General features: G+C 41.4%; 1 protein-coding gene across 1 annotated transcript in view; it reads right to left on the reverse strand.

The window, feature by feature from the left end:
* The window catches only part of SLA2 (Src like adaptor 2), a 40,287-nt gene that overhangs the window by 2,793 nt on the left and 18,190 nt on the right, over positions 1-19,304 (reverse strand). The window contains exon 5 of the mRNA XM_036751393.1: positions 13,054-13,157. Within this exon, the coding sequence (XP_036607288.1) occupies positions 13,054-13,157 (104 nt within the window). The remainder of the gene's footprint in view (positions 1-13,053; positions 13,158-19,304) is intronic.

Here is a 19,304-nt window from a genome sequence, read left to right on the forward strand (position 1 = left end):
GTGCTGCCTGCTGGGTTACATGAGGACCTTTCTTTAGGACAGAGGCGAGAGGATGATTCAGTCCAAATTCTCTTTTGTCACTTTTGTTACTTGAGGGGCTATGTGGGGAAGTAGAAAATTACCCTGGACTGGCTGACAGAAAACCTCCTTTCTATCCCCAGCTGTCATGAGCTGTGCTTGGCAAAGTCACTGAGTTTCTCTGGTCCTCACTTTCCTCCTTTGAAAGATGAAGGGAATTAGATTTGATTCTTTAAGGTCTCTTCTAGCTTTGAAAACCTATGTTCTATGAGACCCCTCTAGAGATGGACTTCCCATCTGGACTATAAAGAGGAATACAATATCCTAAAGTTTAATGCCAACTCCCATTTTATAGATGGGAAACGGAGGCCATGCTCTAAGATTTTCTGGTTTTTCCCAGTCTAAATCTGGGCTGGCCACTCAGTAAGCCCAGTAAGTACTTGGTGGTTGAAAACATTCTCAATGCTTACTTTAGTACCTACCAAAGCTTTATCCCCTCCCCCACCCAAAAGTTTTATTTATGCCCTTTGTTTTTATTTAGTAGCCTGTTTCTGATATACCCTCTCCATCCAGTGAGCCCTCCTTTGTAAGAAAAAAAACCTGAGAAAAATGACAAAAAAAAAAAAACCCTACCATTTCCCATTGTGTGGCTTCACAAAATTTTGGGCAAAAGACTTCGTCCTCGATTTTAGGGAAAATTTGATTGCACTCCTCCTGGTTTGTCCTGCTTAAATTTTGGAGTTGTCAGGGCCAGTCTGATTCAGCAGATACTGCTTAATGATCTATGATTGAATTGGATTGGCAACTTTGAATTTCTGAAAAGGTTTTTTTTAGCAGTGAGCCATCGGTTGGCCACTAACAGTTTGTGGTTGGAAAAGATCTATGGTCCATTTCTAAAAGCATGCACCTGCGGGAAGACAGACACAATAATACACTGTGCATTTAACTTATGAAGGGGATTATGATTCTATAATTTATGCATTATATATTTATATATATTTTATACATATCTTATATATTCAAAATATATTGATTTTTATATAATAAAATATTTATTCTAATATATTTAATTTATTTAAAATATAATAAAATATTTATATATTTATATATAATTTATACGTTCTTGTGCCTGTGTACATTAAGTGAAGTCAATCAAAGATCGTAGGACCAGTTCCCATTGAAGAACCCTGGTCCTGTGCCCCATCAAGTAATGACATCCCCAAAGACTTGAAACAATATTGTTCCCCATAGGACTCCAGAACACCTGTATTGTCTTCTACTCTTGGGCTTGTCATAGGAAACCACTCAGGCCCTAGAAATGATTGTTCCTAATCCACTCCTCACTCTGAAAGTAATTAATGAAACCACTACTTGTTTCCTGGCACTCTTGTCTTTGGCCCACTTTGTACAGCTCCAGGTATTCACAAGTTGGAGAGTGGTAACTGTCCGGACTACATTTAAAATTCTGTTAACAAACCCTGAGATCCTACTGCTGAGCATTTACTCCAAGAAGATTAAAGACCAAAATGAAGTATTCATAGCTGCACTTTTTGTGATAGTAAAACAAAGTTTGGAGACAAAGTGGGTGCCCATGAATTGGGGAATGACTGAACAGACTGTGGTATACTGATGTAATCATTTCGCCATAAATAATGAGGAATATGAGGAATCCAGAGAAATACAAGAAGACTTAAGCAGAAACAGGAAAACAGCCCACAATCAACGCACAAGTCATGTAGATGAAAAGAACACTAAAATGAAGCTAAGACTGACCTAACCTCTGAGGAGAGATGAAGAAATGCACCTCCCTGATGTCCTAGGAGAGGCAGCCAGGGTGTCCTGGTATCTATTTAACAACTGGTTCTCCAGGGGAAAAAAAAAGTTTGCATAATACATTCTAAAGTTTAAAATACATGACATTTTCTCCATCACTTTCTTAAGTGCAGGCAATAAAAAAAAAAATCAAGCCATTATTTGTACCTGGCCTAGTTCTAAGGTGTAAATAAATGCTCTTACTGATAATTTAACAATCATCTAAAGCCAGTACCAGCTGGCTCTGGGACATCCCTGGAGATGGAAGACTTTGGGTACAGAATGTTGCATATGTTATCAGATGTGACGATTGTATCAAGTGGGTTTTGTTTAATTGTTCTTCTTGGTTAGACAGGATGGCTCAGTGAGTTTGGGGAAGGCGAAGGCTATATCTGCTGTTGCTGTTCAGTCGTTTAGTTGTGTCCAACACTTCGTGACCTCATTTGGGGTTTTCTTGGCAAAGACCCTGGAGTGGGTTGCCATTTCCTTCTCCAACTCATTTTACAGATGGGGAAACTGAGGCAAACAGGGTTAAAGTGACTTGCCCAGGGTCACATGGCTAGGAAGTATCTGAAGCTGGATTTGAACCCAAGAAGACACATCTTCCTGATTTCAGGCCTGGTGCTCTTTGCACTGAGCCACCTAGCTGCCCCATGACAATTTTAAACAGTTCTAATTGTTAAGAAGTTTTTCCTGACATGGAGCCTGAATTTTCCTTATAGAAATTCCTAATCTTTGTTCCTGCTTTTGCCCCCTGGGGCTAAACAGAGCCCCCATAATCCCGCTTCCATATGATGTCCCTTGTTCCTCCGGACTTCTCTTCTGCCCACTAAACAGGTCTTTTAATGATTCCTCATATGGCAGAGACTTGAGGCTTTTCATCATTCAGGTCTCCCCTCCTCTGAATACCTTCCAACTTATCAATGTCCTTCCTAAGTCCTGGTGCCTAGAACTAAATAAAAGACTCCTCTGTGGTACAATGGAAAGAATGCTGACTTTGGAGTCAAGGGATCCTGGTTCAAATCCTACCTCTTATCCTCACTGAACACCTTCCAACTTATCAATGTCCTTGCTAAGTTCTGGTACCTGTGTGAACGGAGGGCAAGTCACTTGTCTTCCATGAGCCTCATAGTTCACCTGTAAAATGAGAAGGGGTTGGACTAGGGAGCCTCTAAGATCCACTTTAGCTCTGAGTCTATGAACAGATGTGGTCTAACCAGGAAATGGTACAGTAGGTCTACCACTTCCTTGTTGCTGAAAGCGATGTCTCTCAAGTTCTCATTAACTTTGTTGGTTACCACACCTCCTGCGAGACCCAGATCAAATGCTGCCCTCTGCATGAAAGCTTTCCTGAGCACTCCAGCCCAATGCAATCACTCCCCCTTTATATTCCTGTGGCATTCAGGTTGAGTAGAGCCTGATATGTTTAAAAAAAAAAAAAAAGGATTTGTATTAATATTGTCTATCTCGAAGTCACCTACTTTTCCCAATACGCTCTTCCTTCTGCTCCCTCCAAGAGAACCATCCATCTTAACAAAGAATAAAACAATAAAGGGCGGGGGGGGGGGGGGGGGGGAGGGGGGGGAGAGACACTTCAGCCAGACTAACCAATACATCCCCTCCAAATCTAACATTATAAGCTGTGTTTCACACCCAGAGTCCCCAAGCGCTACAAAGAAGTCAGGAAGAGATGCTTTCTCAAGTTGGTTTTTTTTTGGCCGGGGGGTGGGGGGGGGGTGGGGGTGGGGGGGTGTGTCTAAGCTGGATCATGAAAATGCAGTTGGTTTCGATTGTTTCGTTGTTGCTGTTTTTCTCTCCACTTACATTGTGCTCATGAATATTGTCTTTCTGGCTCGGCTTACTCCACTCTGCATTGACCCATCTAAGCTTTCCTGGGTCCAGTATGGTTTCATGTTTCTTTCCTGTCTCCAGCTAGCCTGTGAGAGCAGGGATTTTATCTGGGGTTCTTCTGGCACCCACAACCTTGCAGCAGTCTGGGTTGAATCTTCTTGTTGTTGGCAACACCGATGATGCATGGGGCCTACTCCAAACTCTGAGGTGATCAGGGAGAGGGTGACTATGGCACAGCTTCTGGAAACCATCCAAGACCAGGTCAAGGCTCCAGGGCATGCCTAGGCCGTTCTAACAAAAGTCAAATCTACCTCATTCTCTCATTCACCATTTATCTACCCAAGGGTTCTGAACCTGGGAATGAGAGGATAGGGGGAGGGGAAGGAAAGAGGGAAGGAGAGAGAGAAAGAGAAGGGGAGAGACAGGTGGGGAAAGGAGGAAAAAGGGGGAGAGGGGGGAAAGAGGGAGAGAGAGGAAGAGAGAAGAAGAGGAGAGAGGGAGAGGTAGGAGGGAAAGGGAAAGGAAAAGGAAGAGGGAGGAGGGAGGGAGGGGGAGAAAGAGGAGGGAGGGAGGGAGGGAGGCAGAGGGGAGAGGCGGAGAGAGGGAGGGAGAGGGAGAGGGGAGAGAGACAGAGAGAGAGAGAGAGAGAGAGAGAGCAAGCACATGAGCGCTCTTGAGAGTCTGAGTGCTAAAGCGCAAGAGGTGGGGTGGTGCGGTGTGTCCAAGGGAGTAAGGGTGTTTTTGTATATGTGGAGTGGCCAAGGGGGTAAGGGTGTGTGTGTGTAAGTGTCCAAGCTATGGAAAAGAGAGCTTTCAGCACTTTCTCTGGTTTCTCCCCTTCCAGGGGCACCTCGTCTGCTTGGGGACCATCTGTAGGCCCTTATCTCTCTTTAGTGGCACCTGGGATCTCAGCTAGAGGAGCCCTGTGGTTTCCTGTTTGTATACTGATTGGTCTCCTGGCACATACACTTACTTATTTCTCTCCCCATCCTCTACCCCCACTCCCCCAGCTGCACAGGCCCATCTCCTCCAGGGCCCCTGACCTGGCAAGAAAGTTGTTGCTGTTGATTTCTAAACAGACAAAGCTCCTCCTCCTATCCCTCAACTGTAAAACAGCAGGTTTAAAAAAAAAAAAAAGATTTGTTGGGGTGAGGAAAGGAGTTGAAGCAGAAAATAAGTGAATTCATCGAAATAGGATTGGCTTCAAAGCAAGTGATGTGATCTAAAGGGCGGTGCCCCAGCCTCCAAATGTAGTAATACAAAGAGCAGCCAGCATTTAGCTGGTGCTTCTGATATGCTAGGCATTTTACAAACGTTATCTCATTTGATCCTCAGAACGAGCTTGGGAAGTCTGCTATTATCTCTAATTTATAGTTGGGGAAGCTGAAGCAGACAGAAGTGACTTATCCAGGGTCACAGCTAATAAATGTCTGAGTCTGGATTTGAACTCAGGTCTTCCTGACTCCAGGCTCAGTGTGCCACCTAGCTCCTTCAATTATCTGCCCGTCCTTTCCTGGTACTTCATGTTCTAGTTGAGAACCATGCCTTTAGGACCTGAAGTCTTTAGGGTCACCAGTTCTTCATTAGAATAACCCAGGAAACCAAGGGAAAATGTAGAATCTAGGGCTACACTTGAGAACTTAGAGGGCCACGTGTGGCCTGGAGGCCACTGGTTCCCCACTTCTGGCCTAGGGGCAAAGGTAAAAGTCTTGTATTTAGGTTTAAAAAGTCAATTGTATAAGTACAGGTTTAGGATAGCCTGTTGAAAAGGCCCTGGGGGCTTTAGCTGACTAAAAGCTCAAAATGAATCAATAAAGTGATACAGCAGCTAAAAAAAAAAGCTATTATGACTTTTTTTGAGGGAGAGGGGGAAGCTGGATCTATGATTTCATCTGTTTAGGGAGCTTTGTAGGTGGAAGCCTCTTCTACCAACATTGTCCTCATTCTCACTCTCCTTGACCTCTTTGTGGCCTTTGATGTTGATTACTGTCTCCTTAACACACTCTCCTTTCTTAGGTCTTCAGGATTCTATTCTCCCTGGGTTCCCCTCCTACTTCTCTGACCACTCCTTCTCTGTCTCCTTTACTGGATCCTCCTCCAGATCCTGCCCTCCAATCATAGGTGTCCCTCAGGGTTCTGTCCTGGGCCCTCTTCTATTTCATTTGGTGATCTCACCAGGTCCCATGGATTTTAGTACCATCTCCATGCTGATGATTCTCAAATCTACCTTTCCTGCCCCAGCTTCTCTGCTGACCTCCAATCTCACATCTCCACCTGCCTTTCAGACATCTAAACTGGTTGTCCAGTAGATATCTCAAACTCAATATATCCAAAATGAAACTCATTAACTTTCCCCCAAACCCTCTCCACTTTTCCTGTTACTACAGAGGACAACGTCATCCTTCCAGTCCCTCAGGCTCACATCCTAGGAGTCATCCTGGACTCCTCATTGTCTCTCACCCTCTGTATTCAAGCTGTTGCCAAGGCCTGTTGATTTCACTTTTGCAACAACTCTCCAATATACCTCCCTTTCTTCTCTGTACTCCATTTTTGGCTCCAGGCATTTTCTCTGGCTATCTCCTATGTTTAGAATGTTCTCCCTCCTCATCTCTGTGCCCTGACTTCCTTTAAGTCCCAACTAAAATCCCATCTTCTACTGGAAGGCTTCCCCAACTGCTCTTAATTTCAGTGCCTTCCCTCTGTTAATGATTTCCTATTTAGCTAGCCTATACATACCTTATTTGTACCTATTTGCTTACTCATTGGCTCCCTCTTTAGACTGTCAGCCCCTTAAGGGCAGAGACTGTTTTTTTTCCTCTTTTTGTATCCCCAGCACAGTGCTTGGCATCTGGGAGGTGCTTAATAAATGTTTATTGACTTGACAAGCGTATTATTGACTGACTGTACCCGTGCAGACAGCAATTGGTCACTTCTACAAGTCTTAGAAAGGTACCTGGAAAATGGAGAAGTTAAGCCACTGACCCAGGATGCAGGGGGGCCCTGGAGCCAGTTCCTATGGCTCTAGTCCCATTGTTAAATTTTTAGGGTGAGCATTTAAATCTTGGAAATTGGCAAATGCTACAAATCATGGATTTTTGTTGTTGATTGTCTAGACTTAAGATGGAGAAAATATTAATAATGCAGATTAAACTTTAAAATTTGTCATGGATCATACATGTATAACCTATATCAGATTGCTCGCTGTCTTGGGGAGGGGGAGGGAGAAAAATCTGGAACTCAAAATCCTTACAAAAATGAATGTTGAAAACTATTTTTACATGTAATTGGAAAAAAATAAAACACTATTAAGTGCAAAAAAAAAAAGTGTCATGGGCACATTCCCCACCATCACTCCACCTCCCAAGCTGGCTATTAAACATTTACCAGCACACTCCTTCGAGGATCACATCTCTGCATCAGAGCTGGGATTCCTAGGTCTTGCTGATTCTAGGTGGAGCAGTGGGGAGAATGCTGGGCTAGAGGCATGAAGTCCCAAGTTCAAATCCAGCCTTAAACACAAGCTATGTGACCCTGGGGGAGTCAATAACTATTTTTTCTGTCTTAGTTTCCTCACCTGTAAAGTAGGAATAATAATAGCATGCTAGTTATTATTATTAATTATTATACCATTCTGCTCCCCAAGTCACATTAATAAAAACATAAAAGGGAGCACAGAGTCCCACTGTCATCCTCGTTGAAAGGATTCAGTGGGGGCATCTAGGCAGTGCAGCAAGTAGAGCACCAGCCCTGGAGTCAGGAGGACCTGAGTTCAAATCCGGCCTCAGACACTTGACACACTTACTAGCTGTGTGACCTTGGGCAAGTCACTTAACCCCAATTGTCTTGCCTTCCCCTCCTCCAAAAAAAAAAGAATTCAATGCCTAGTTACAAGGCTACTTCTTAGTGACCAAGATGGGTAAAGGAGTGAAGAGCACGTCATTTGGGGATAAGCTGAAGGAGGTGGGGATACTTAAGACGGAGAGACAATGATGATCATTTTCCAGAATCTGGAATGGTGCCATGGGTGGAAGTCGGGAAGGGAGAGGGGAAATCCCAATACCAGGTATGAAGTTCTCAGCGCCCCAAGGTCTTTTTGTTCAAATTCAATGCTAATTCACAATCTTGAGCTACTCCAACCTTGGCTTGATCTGTAAAATGGGGGGAGGGAGGCTGAGAAGAGGCAATGGTATTATAGATGGACTCAGAAAGATTAACAAAAGGAGAAAAAGGAGGAAGAGGAAAGGGAAGCCTCTCTGGGAACATCATGGCTCATGGGACAGCAGTGGAGCTGGTATGTAGTTAGTCTTAATAAATGCCGCCAACTGCCTGATTCATTAGGCAAAAATCAACATTAAGGAGTTCTTGGGTGAAGCCTGGAAGAGCAGGAATGAGATCTGGCCACAGGGGAGGAACCATGGAAGGGTGACTAAGGAGCTCCTGGACCAAGAAGAGGATCTGGTTTGAGCTGAAATGAAGAAATGAAGTACAGATCTATGAGAAATACTAAACTTGAGCCTTCATTCAATCAATCAGTGTTTATTTATTTTTCGTGTTTGTTTTTTGTTTTTTGGAGGGGGGAAGGCAAGGCAATTAGGGTTAAGTGACTTGCCCAAGGTCACACAGCTTGTAAGTGTCAAGTATCTGAGGCCATATTTGAACTCAGGTCCTCAAGGGCCAGTGCTGTATTCGCTGTACCACCTAGCTGCCCTTCAATCAGTGTTTTTGAAGTTCCCACTATACGCCAGGCACTGTGCTAGGCTCTGAGGATAGAAGTAGAAAGAATGCAATAATCTCTACTGACAAGGAGTTTATATCTAATGGTGACAAATAAACTTAAAACTGAACTAAGACTTTTGGGACACCCTGTATATATATATATATATATATATATATATATATATATATATATATATATGTATATATATATATATATATATATGTGTATATATATATGTGTATATATATAATATATTATTATATTATATTATATATATTATTATCTTATATTATATATATTATATATATATATTATATATATTATAAATATGTGTGAATACATATATACTGTGAACCATTTTGAACCCTGCCCCCCACCCCCATCACCTGAGAAAGGCCTAAAACTTGGACTGGCCAATCAGGAGAAAGACATTTTTGGCCCACTCTGAGCTTAGCCTACCATAACGCCTGGCATAACAGACAAGCTTTACATGCTCTCTGAGTGAACCCAAAATGCCCTTTCCTGTGTCAGCAACTACAAGGTCAGATGAAGGTGACCAGGAGCATTCTTCTGTTTTTTACTGTCAAGGGCAAGATGCCATGAACTAGACACTATCTTGGCGCTATATAGTCATGTTGATAATAAAAGAAACATAGACATCCTGGATCTAGAATTTCAGTTGACACTTTGATACTTATCTTATTGTATTTACAATCTATCCTATTAAGAAACTTTCTTATATCATGGTTAACACATATGGAGACTATAATTTTGATTGACACAGGCATCCTAAATTGGGGTTGCTCTAAGTGTATAAAGGGTCTCCTTCAGCTTGTTTACCTCTGAGTTCAGAATTATTTTCTGACTCCCATGCATGCATGATTCCCTGGCTTAGTGAAAATAAATAAGAACATTGTAGCACATGTATAGCCTGATCCTGTTTGTTCCTTGGTCAAACCTTTGGTAAGGGGCAACCCCATTGTACTTATTCTTAGGACAAACCTTTGGTTAAGGGGGAAACTTTGTTTCTTTGGACCAAACCTTTGGTAAATGGTTGACAAAACATACAAAGTGGTTAATTGAGAAAGGATTCACTGCATTATGAATTAGGTAGATTGTGCTGATAGGGGTGATATACACTTTCTAGCTACCCTAAGTGTTTTTTCCCTACATGGTAACATAGCCTCAACTACCTGGTGTCACTATGATTCTGGAGTAGCCTTTGGGGAAGTTGGGGCTCATTATAGGGGGTGGATTGCTCAGAGTCCCTACCAAATCAGAGTTTTTGTCTGAAGACACATCAGAAAAGGAAAGGGAGATATCCTGGCTATTTATGGGATCAAATGGGAGTCTTTAGTGGTTTTGGTTTTTTGGTGGATTAAATAAAATATATCCTTTAATGTATGCTTGCATGGGGAATGAGGGCTCTTCATTTTTCTGTGGAGATTTAGACATGAGGTAAATTCTGATGTCCCCCAAAGGAAACCGTGGGGAGGGCAAAAGCCAAAGAATGATTATTGAAAAATTTTCAGGCTTGAATCCAGTCCATGTGAGTCCAAAGACACTTTGGGTCACAGCTTACATTAGGACATGTAAGAATCTGAGTGGAAACTGTGACAATATAGTTACCAAAATATCCTCTTCATGTTCTGCCTTCAGTTTACAGTGATTCTTTTGGGAAGACACAGTGAGAGTGATCTTAACTAAGCCTTGCAAATAATCTCTTGCCTAAGACTGTCATTGTTCAGTCATGTCCAACTCTTCCTAACCCTGTGGAAAGCATCATTCATGGCATTTTGCGGGGCAAAGATACTGGAGTGGTTTACCGTTTCCTTCTTCAGTGGATTAAGGCAAACCAAAGTTAAGTGACTTGCCCAGGGTCATACAGCTAGTAAGTGTCTAAGGTCATATTTGAACTCAGGTCTTCCTGAATCCAGGTCCAGTTCTCTATCCACTGACCCACTTCACTGTCCTTGCCTAAGATAAGGAACAGAAAATAGGAGGACAGATTTTATTTGATAATTTATAAGGTATGTGAGGGTCCAGGGTATTTGAAGATTTACAGTGGGGGATGAGAAAGGTCAGGTTCCTAAATGTCTAGTGGACAAGGTTGCAAGTAATGGAGGAGAAAAAAAAAGCAGTGGGATATCCAGTATGTTATCTCAATGAGGAAATGAGGAAATGGGAGAGTTTAGCCGCAGGCAAAGTCTTTTCAAGGAGGAATGGTTCTGGATCTTTCTGAAAGTTTCTGGCTCATGGGAAAATCTACAATGAAATCTCAAACCCAGATTAGGTAAGGTTTCAATGTCATCCTCCATAACTGCTTCCAAGGGAAGCTTGGAGCTTCATTCTTGTTCTCTTATGAGGGAGAAGCAAAGGGCCGGGATAATGAGATTTGACCTTCACAACCTCAAATCGTGGTGGGTTAAATGGACTTGGGCCCTTTGGTACTGTTTGGGGTGGGGGCAAAGGCAGCAGCAGGTCACAGGAAACCATAGTTTTTATTTTTTTTAATTTTTTTTTAATTTTTAGTTGAAACTATAGTCTTTAAATCTGGATAGGATAATCTAGTCTAGTCTACTCCCTTTATTTTACAGATGGGAAAATGGAAACAGAGAAATGAAAAGACTTTTAAAGTCACACCTAACATTAGAATCAGAGCCAGAATATAGTCAAGGAGGTCACTGACAAAAAGGAAGGGCTCCCACCCCAGACACCAAAATATTTATAGCAGCACTTTTTGTTGCAGCAAAGAAATGGAAGCAAAGTTGATGTCAACCAGTTGGGGAATGGCTAAACAAATTGTAGTTCATTGATGTAATGGAGTATTACTGTGCTATAAGAAACAGTGAACATGATGATTATGGAGGAGCATGAAAAGACTTATATGAACTCAGCAAGTACAGTGAGAAGAACCAGGAAAATAAGATACACAATATCTACAACAATGCAAATGGATCAAAACTGATTGTTTCCGAGATAAAAAGAACAAATTTGGCCCCAAAGAAGAGATAAGAGAAGATCTACCCTCTGTTTGCTAGGGGGCTAAGGGAAGTCAGGTGGGACCACAGGTCACAACATCCCACAGCTGTGGAATGTTGCATAGAATGTCAGGTTTTGTTTTCAATATGTTGACAGGTTTTGCTGATTTTTTCCCTCCCTTTTAAAAAAAGTTCCTTTTGTAGGAGATAGCTCTTTAGGAGGGAAAAAAAGAAGTAGATATGGGAAGAAATCTAGGTAATGGAAAACAAAACATATCAACAAAAATCTATTTTTTAAAGAAAGACAAAAAAATCGTAGCCTGGATTCAAACCTAGGTCCAGTGTTTCTTCTATTATAACCAAGGTCCTAGGCTTATGAGGATAAAACATTCCTTTCTGAGATCTTGGAGGTACTAACAGTGATTTTCCTAAAGAAGTCTGACCATCTTACATGTTCCCCCCAAACAAACTCCCAAACATCTTGGATTAAATATAAACACTTACCTTTCCAGTCTTATTATATATTATTCCACTTTCCACAGTCTTTGGTCTAGTCAAACCAGCTTTCTTGTTGTCCCTTAAATACAACACTCCATTTCTCATCTCCACACCTTTGGGCTGTGCTCCCTGCCTGGAATGCATTTCCTCATCACCCCTGCCTCCTAGAATCCTTCTTTCCTTCAAAACCACTCCAGCATCATCTTCAAATCTAACTAAATCCTAAAGCCTTTCCCGATTCCCCAAGGGCTGGTGCCTTCCCTTCCCTTCTCTCTCCCCCATTTACGTTCTTTTTTTGGTGTCTATTTTGTATACAGTTATGAAGTGGGGTGGCATTGTCCAGCTTCTTTCTTGAAGCTGGAGGCCTGAAGCAACTTAAGAGACTGGAAAGAGATTTCTCCTGTCTCATGCTTTTCCAAGTCGGCTCACCCCTTACACAGGTGCAGAGCATTGATCTTCACCAATGAGGAGGGTCTCATACCATTGGCCCTTTGAGCCAGGGTTATACTTATTAATGTAAATGTTGTCTTTCTCCTTGAAGAAAGGGACTCTTTCATTTTTGTCAGTTGTATCACTAGAATGATGCTGGGCACATAGTAGGCACTTAATAAATGCTTATCCATTGACTGATTTCAAAGTTGCTATACTAACTGCCCTCCGAAGAACCAATGTCATGGGTTTTTTTCTTTCTCTCAGCTTCACTGAATCATCCATACCCTCTGATCCAGTTCCCTTGTCGCTAAAGCTATGAATCCATATGAGTTTAGGTTACTAAGATTATGATTAGCATCTGTGGCCATATAGAGAGACAAGATAACTGACCCATACAATGACTGAACCTGGAACTGTCATCTTTTTATATATTTTCTATTTACTTACCTGTGTAGGTGTTGTTTCCTTTAATTATTGTTTCCTCAAGGGCAGTGATTATTTAATTTTTTCTGTTATATCCCCAAGGCCTAGCACAGTGCCTGGCACATAGCAGGCACTTAATAAATGCTCATTGGATCAAACTGAATTCCTTGTCAAACTCTGGACACTTGGAAAGTGGGACACTTTAAAAAGCAATTCCTCCTTTAAAACTATACTGTACTTCAGCTATTGTAGCCCAATCCAACCCAGCTTCAATTTAAGGATACTAGATCTTGCCCCAGTCCAAGCCTCTGTGGTGTGTACCTCTCCTGGTCTGACTTTCCCGGATCAAGAAGGACCCGCCGTGGTTGCCAGGGAGAAGAAGGAGATCCTCTGCTTTCTCTCTATTCAGGCCTTCATAGAGCCATCTGGGAAAGGAGGAGGGAAAGTCAAGACACTGGTATGCCACTCAGTGGTTGAGCCAAAGTTGTTGGTGTATCTTCACTGGCCTTCTCTTTCCCCTTCCCCCTCCTATCCCTATCCCTTTCCCTCAATGTATGTCTTCCCAGGACAAGAAATTTGAACCAGGGACAGGGGATGTTCAAAGGCAAATAGAAAGGGAGTGGTGGTTAGACATAGTATGTTTTGTCAAAGTCCAGACTCTTGGATTTGACAAATTCCCTCCCACCATTCCCACCTTGAAGCTTAAAAAGGCAAAAATATAGCACAGTTGGAATGAAAGCCAAATTTACTCAGTAGGAGAACACAAATATACCTGAGATGGTTTGGGTAAATTGACAGATGACAGACCCACAACAAGGGAGGTAGGGAGTTTGGGAATACTCCTGCCCTTGACTTTTGTGGTCAAGTCATGCCTTGTTGAAACCATCCCTGATGTCCCTATGGGAAATATAATCCTAGACTGGTAGAATTGTGGGGCTGGCGCAGCCCAGGAGCCAATTCATTTGCTCTAGGTTTGGGCCCTGGCCTTGATATTGAGTAGCTGCATGTTTCCAGGCTTCATTTTTCAGATTTGTAAAATAGAAATTTCAACTAAGGTCTCTTTTAGCTCTGACATTCTATGGTTCCATGACTCTTCTGAGAATTATAGTCTTTGGGGAGCAAAGCCTAAGTTAACTTAAAACTGGGTTATGACATGCCTGAACCACTGGGTTCACCTGTGCTACTTAGGCCATAAACTCTTGAGGACAATGGCTCTCAACTTAGAAGGGGCCTGTTATAAGTATAGTCAATCTTCAATTTTCCTGGGAGTAACTTTCCTAAAAAACAGTTAAAAACACAAATATTGATACATTGAACTTATGGGAAATAAGGGGTTAAATTCTATAGAGCAATTTGGAACTATGCCCGAAGGGCTACAAAACCAGACATACCCTTTGACCTAGCAATACCACTACTAGGTCAGTATCCCAAAATAGATAAAAACAGAAAGGAAAAGGACCTAAGTGTACAAAAATATGTACAACAGCTCTTCTCTGGGGGCGAAGAATCAGAAGTTGAGGGGATGCCCATGAATTGGGGAATGGCTGAACAAGCTGTGGTATGTAATTATGACGGAATACTATTGTGCCGTAAGAAATGATGAGCAGGACACTCAGAAAAACCTGGAAAGACTTGTATGGGCTGATACAAAGTAAAATGTACTGGGTACAAAGTAACAGCAATATTGTAAGATGATCAGCTGTGAATGGCTTAGCTATTCTCAGCAGTACAACAATCCATGACAACTCTGAAGGACTTGTAATTGAAAATTCTATCCATCCCCAGAGAAAGAACTATGGTGTCTGAATTCAGATTGAAGCATACTTTTTTTTTACTTTATTTTTCTTGAGTTTTTTCTTGTCTCTATTTTCTTTCACACCATGACTATTATTGATATGTTTTGCATGACTACGCATACACAACCTATATCAAACCGTGTGCCTTCTCAAAGGGGAGTGGGGAGGAAGGTGGAGAATTTAGAACTCAAAGTTTTAAAAATGACTGTTAAAAATTGTTTTTAACATGTAACTGGGAAATTTTATTTAAAAAAAAAACAAATATAAAAAAAGAAAAAGAAATAGAGTTAAGTTCCCATGACCACCAAAAACTATAATCCTTAGCTAGAGCTTGCTGAAAATACACTTTTCTGCATACAATTCTTTATAACAAAACATTAATTCTGATAATATGTACTTTTCCTAACACAGTAACCATGAAATAACCCATAAAGTTCAGTGCACAAAATAAAATTGGTAACTTGCAAAACATTTTTCTTGCTAATAATTTCCTATAATTCTGTAACCTTTTGTGCTAACATCTCAATTTTAAAAAAACACATTGATTTCAGACAATATTCTCTTTTTGTAACATGTGGAATCCATAGTACCATAAATATTCTCCTCTTTTTTGTAGATATAACGAATGGTCGATTTGTTAACACCTTGTGGCTGACCATGGCTGCAAACGTCTTGGCACAAAGTATTCTACTCTCTCACTAAGCCAAATCACTGACTTTGCATACTTGACTTTAGAGCACAAAGGACTTGCACTACATTTTGGGGGCATAATTGCAACATAAAATTTGAGTTTTAAAAGGCAAGCAACGAAAATATGCAACCAAATGCACAGGGAGCTCTTTACAAGGGTAGGGTGAACAAGACCAGTAAAACACCTTGTTGTTGCTGTTGTTGTTTGTCCTTCTCAAAGAGGACCATGACAACAGTAAGGTGATGCCAAGACATGCAAGTGAATTGTATTCAAGTGAGGGAAGGCCGTGCAAGGTCACCAGCCTCACTTTCTCCTCTGGAGCCATCTGGGTCCAGTGGCCAGGTATAGATCAGGATGATTGGAGACAGAGATGGCCCCCAAAGCACCTAGTAGGATACCAGCTGCTCCACGAACTTGTGCACATTGCGCTTCATTCTTTTCTCTACTTCAAGTAGTCATTATTGTGCAGTGGCTGCCAGTGGGAAAGTGAAAATGAAGTTACTAATAAAATCACTTGAAGTCTTGAGGTTGGGAAAGTTGAGGACTGACTATAGATTCCAAGAGAAATATCCATCTATACACCCACAGGACCTGAAGGGCCCCATCTAATAGCCTTTGCCATGCTGGAAAAAATATTCCACTGGGGTCCTTAACAATATTCTATGTGAGTTTTCTGAGGACAGCTTAACTAAGGATGGAGAGGTTCATCAGCAGCAGGAGAGACACTTGGTGACAGCTAGTTGGCTCCATGGATAAAACATTGGGTTAAAGTTGGGACCACTTGGAGTTCAAGTCCTTCCTCAGACACTTACTAACTGTGTGACTTTGGGTAGGGCACTTAAACTCTGTTTGCCTCAGATTCCCCATCTGTAAAATGGAAACAATCTAGCACCTACCTCCCAAGGTTGTTGTGAATATCAAATGAGATAATAATCGTGCCTGGCACGTAGTAAATACTGTATAAATATTATTGTTCTTATTATATGTGACTTTGGGCAAGTCACCAACCCTCTCTCAGTTTCCTCATTTGTAAAATGAAGGGATTGGACTCGATAACCTCTAAGTTACTTTCTAGCTCAGACTCTATCATCATATGAATTCTTTGACCACGGTAACCCATGAAGTAAAGAAAAATACTTCATCCCCTAATACTTTTGCCCTGACAGTAGCAGAATGTTAGAAAAAGGGCCAGTCAGTATGTATTAATGATCACATAGTTTTTAGATGTCTGAAAATATTAATTCAGCCTTTGGTACTCTAAAGGGGAGGTCCTTGTCCAATGACCAATGAGTTGACATGGTATTGGAGGAACTGAATCACACAAGTGCTAATATTATTACTATAGGAAACACCAAGGAATGAGGAAATTGCAGCTAAATTCGATGTACAGGTTTTCTTTGGAGAGGCAGAACTGGTCACATCGGAAGTCTAAAGGTAACAAGAAATATGGGATGCTTAGCCACCTCACCCTGCATTGCTCATGAGGAGCATAAGTAAAAAACACCACCATGAACATAACTGTAGCTTTGGCCACCAGTATCTGTTACAGAGGATGAGGAAGTAGAGAAATTCTACGATGAACTTGATAAGACCCTTCAAATGAAATTAATATATTCTGTAAAATTCAGTGGCTTCTGTGCAAAAATCCGTAGGGGAGGACAGTGAAAAATAAGTTGGAAAATATGGCTCAGGACTAGGAAGCAGAGGAGGCTTAGACTTATACCCAACACAGAAAGAAGCTTTTATACCTGTATACGATAAATACTTTCTTCAAAAGGAGAGCTGGAGGGCATTGGATGTAGCAAATATCTAACACGATCTTTGGAAATGATATGAATTATATAGCATCTTGGATTTAGAGCCTAACCTTGTCTTGCCCAAGCTTCACAGAATCCTGTCTTTTAACAACTAGATACCAATGTGGGAGTCATTTCCAAATCGGTTGTTTTTGGATATTTCTGATTTCTTAGAGCAGAGAACAAAATCAATACAAAGTAAGAAGAAAAATTAAAGATGAGACGATATGGTGTTCAATTAAAATAGATACTACCTGACCTATTCAAATTAGCTATTAATGCAAAAAAAAATAGGAAATGGGTCAAAGGACACACACTGACAGATTATCACCATTCCCTAATTGAGAATAATCATTGTAAAGCAGTTGCCACCTTGGGGAAACCAAAAGATCCTAGAGATAACCTCAGTCAGCAAATACTCGATCACCTTGACAACAGAGAAGGCAAAGTGAAGGACCACACCTGTTTGGAACAGTAATGTATTTCAAAAATGTTAAGGAGGAAAATGTGGAAAGAGCACTGGATTTGAGGTCAAAAGACCTGGGTTCAAATCTGCATTCTACTACTTATTACCCATGTAATCTTGGGTAAATCACTTAACATCTCTGGGAGTGGAAAGTCAAAGGGCACAGGTGATTCAGAACTAGGAAACTCCCCACAGAAATAAAGAAGTCTGGAGAAGGGGTGGGTTGTTTATAAGTAATGATAATAGTGATTATTAGTGTTATGAATAACTGGCATTTACATTGCCCTTTTGAGGTTTCAATGTGCTTTATAAATAGTATGTTATTTGATCCTTACAACCACCCTAGTGGTGTAAGCAGTTACTACAGATATTATTATCCTCAGATTCAGAGGAGTTAAGCAGCCTGCCCAGTGTCACACAGCTAGTCACACCACTGGTGAGATTCAAAACCCACATCTCTTCTGACCCCAAGTCTAGCAATCTTTCCACTATATCCCAGGGTCACATTTAAGTTTAGAAGAGGAGGGAAGATAATGTATTCCATTTTGGACAAGTTGAATTTGAGATGCCCCTAATGACCCTTGGAAACAGGAAGACCTGAGTTCAAATCTCAACCTCTGACACATACTGGCTGTGTGACCCTAGGCAAAGCACCTAACCTCTCAGTGCTCTAGGCAGCTCTCTAAGACTATGAGTTGCATTGGTAGAAGTAGTTTCTTCATTTATGAGGCCATGCCAATTAGATTACAGGTCCAGTTCTTATCCCCATCTCTACGGGGCATCGAGGTGGAAATATCCATCAAGCAACTGGATATGTAGGACTAGAGGTCAGGAGAAAGAAGACTGTCTTGATAGGTATGAAAGTCATCTTCATAGAGATAACAAGAGAATCCATGGGAACTTATGGGGATCCCAAGGGGAGAATGCAGAGGTAAAAAAGAGATGCCAGCCATTGGGGGGGGGCGGTTGTAGAAGATTGGTAAAGACCCAGAAAGGGAGGCTGAGAAAGTCACATAGAAGAAGAAAAACAGGAGAGAGCAGTATCACAATATCCAAGAAAGGAAAGAATATTCAGGAGGAGGGGATGGTCAACTATGTCAAATGCTGTGTAGACATCAAGAAAGTTAAGTCTTCAAATTTATTGGTAAAAAGATCACTGGTGATTTTTGAGAGAGTGGTTTCAGAAGACTAGATTGCAAAAGGTCGAGGACTCAGTGATGAGGAAGTGAAGAGAGAGCTTGTAGGTGACTATCTCTAAGGACTAGGGACATATGATGGTAGCTAGAGGGGATGGCAGGTTCAAGTGAAGGGTTTTAAGGGTGAGTATGGAACTTAGCTATGTTTGTAAGCCATTAGAAAAGAAGAGAACGAGAAAGGTGAGAACGAGAGAATGACAAATTCCTAGATGAGATGGAAGGGGCTAAGATCCAAGACACAAGTAGAGAGGGGGCAAGATTGGGCTTTCTGTTTGTGGTCTGATACCATGGCTGAATCTCTTTCCTTTCTCTTTAGTCAAATGGGCATGATAATATTTGTAATACCTGCTCTGTAACATTGTTTTGAGGACATGGCTTTGTAAACTTTAAACCTCTATTATCAGGATTGGAAGCTTCCCTAAGGGGAAGACCGTTGAGACCTGCCCAAAGAACTACAGAATGTCACTTCTGGAGGGGACATTATAGAACACAGAATTTCAAAGCTGGAAATACTTTAAAGACCATCTAGTCCACACCCTTCTTACACAGGAAATGGTGCCCAGAGACCAGGAGGGACTTGTCTAGGGTCCCAGAATGCTTTGATGCAGAGCTACAATTTGATCCCAT

Source organism: Trichosurus vulpecula, chromosome 3, assembly GCF_011100635.1.
Source record: "Trichosurus vulpecula isolate mTriVul1 chromosome 3, mTriVul1.pri, whole genome shotgun sequence".
Lineage (NCBI taxonomy): Eukaryota > Metazoa > Chordata > Mammalia > Diprotodontia > Phalangeridae > Trichosurus > Trichosurus vulpecula.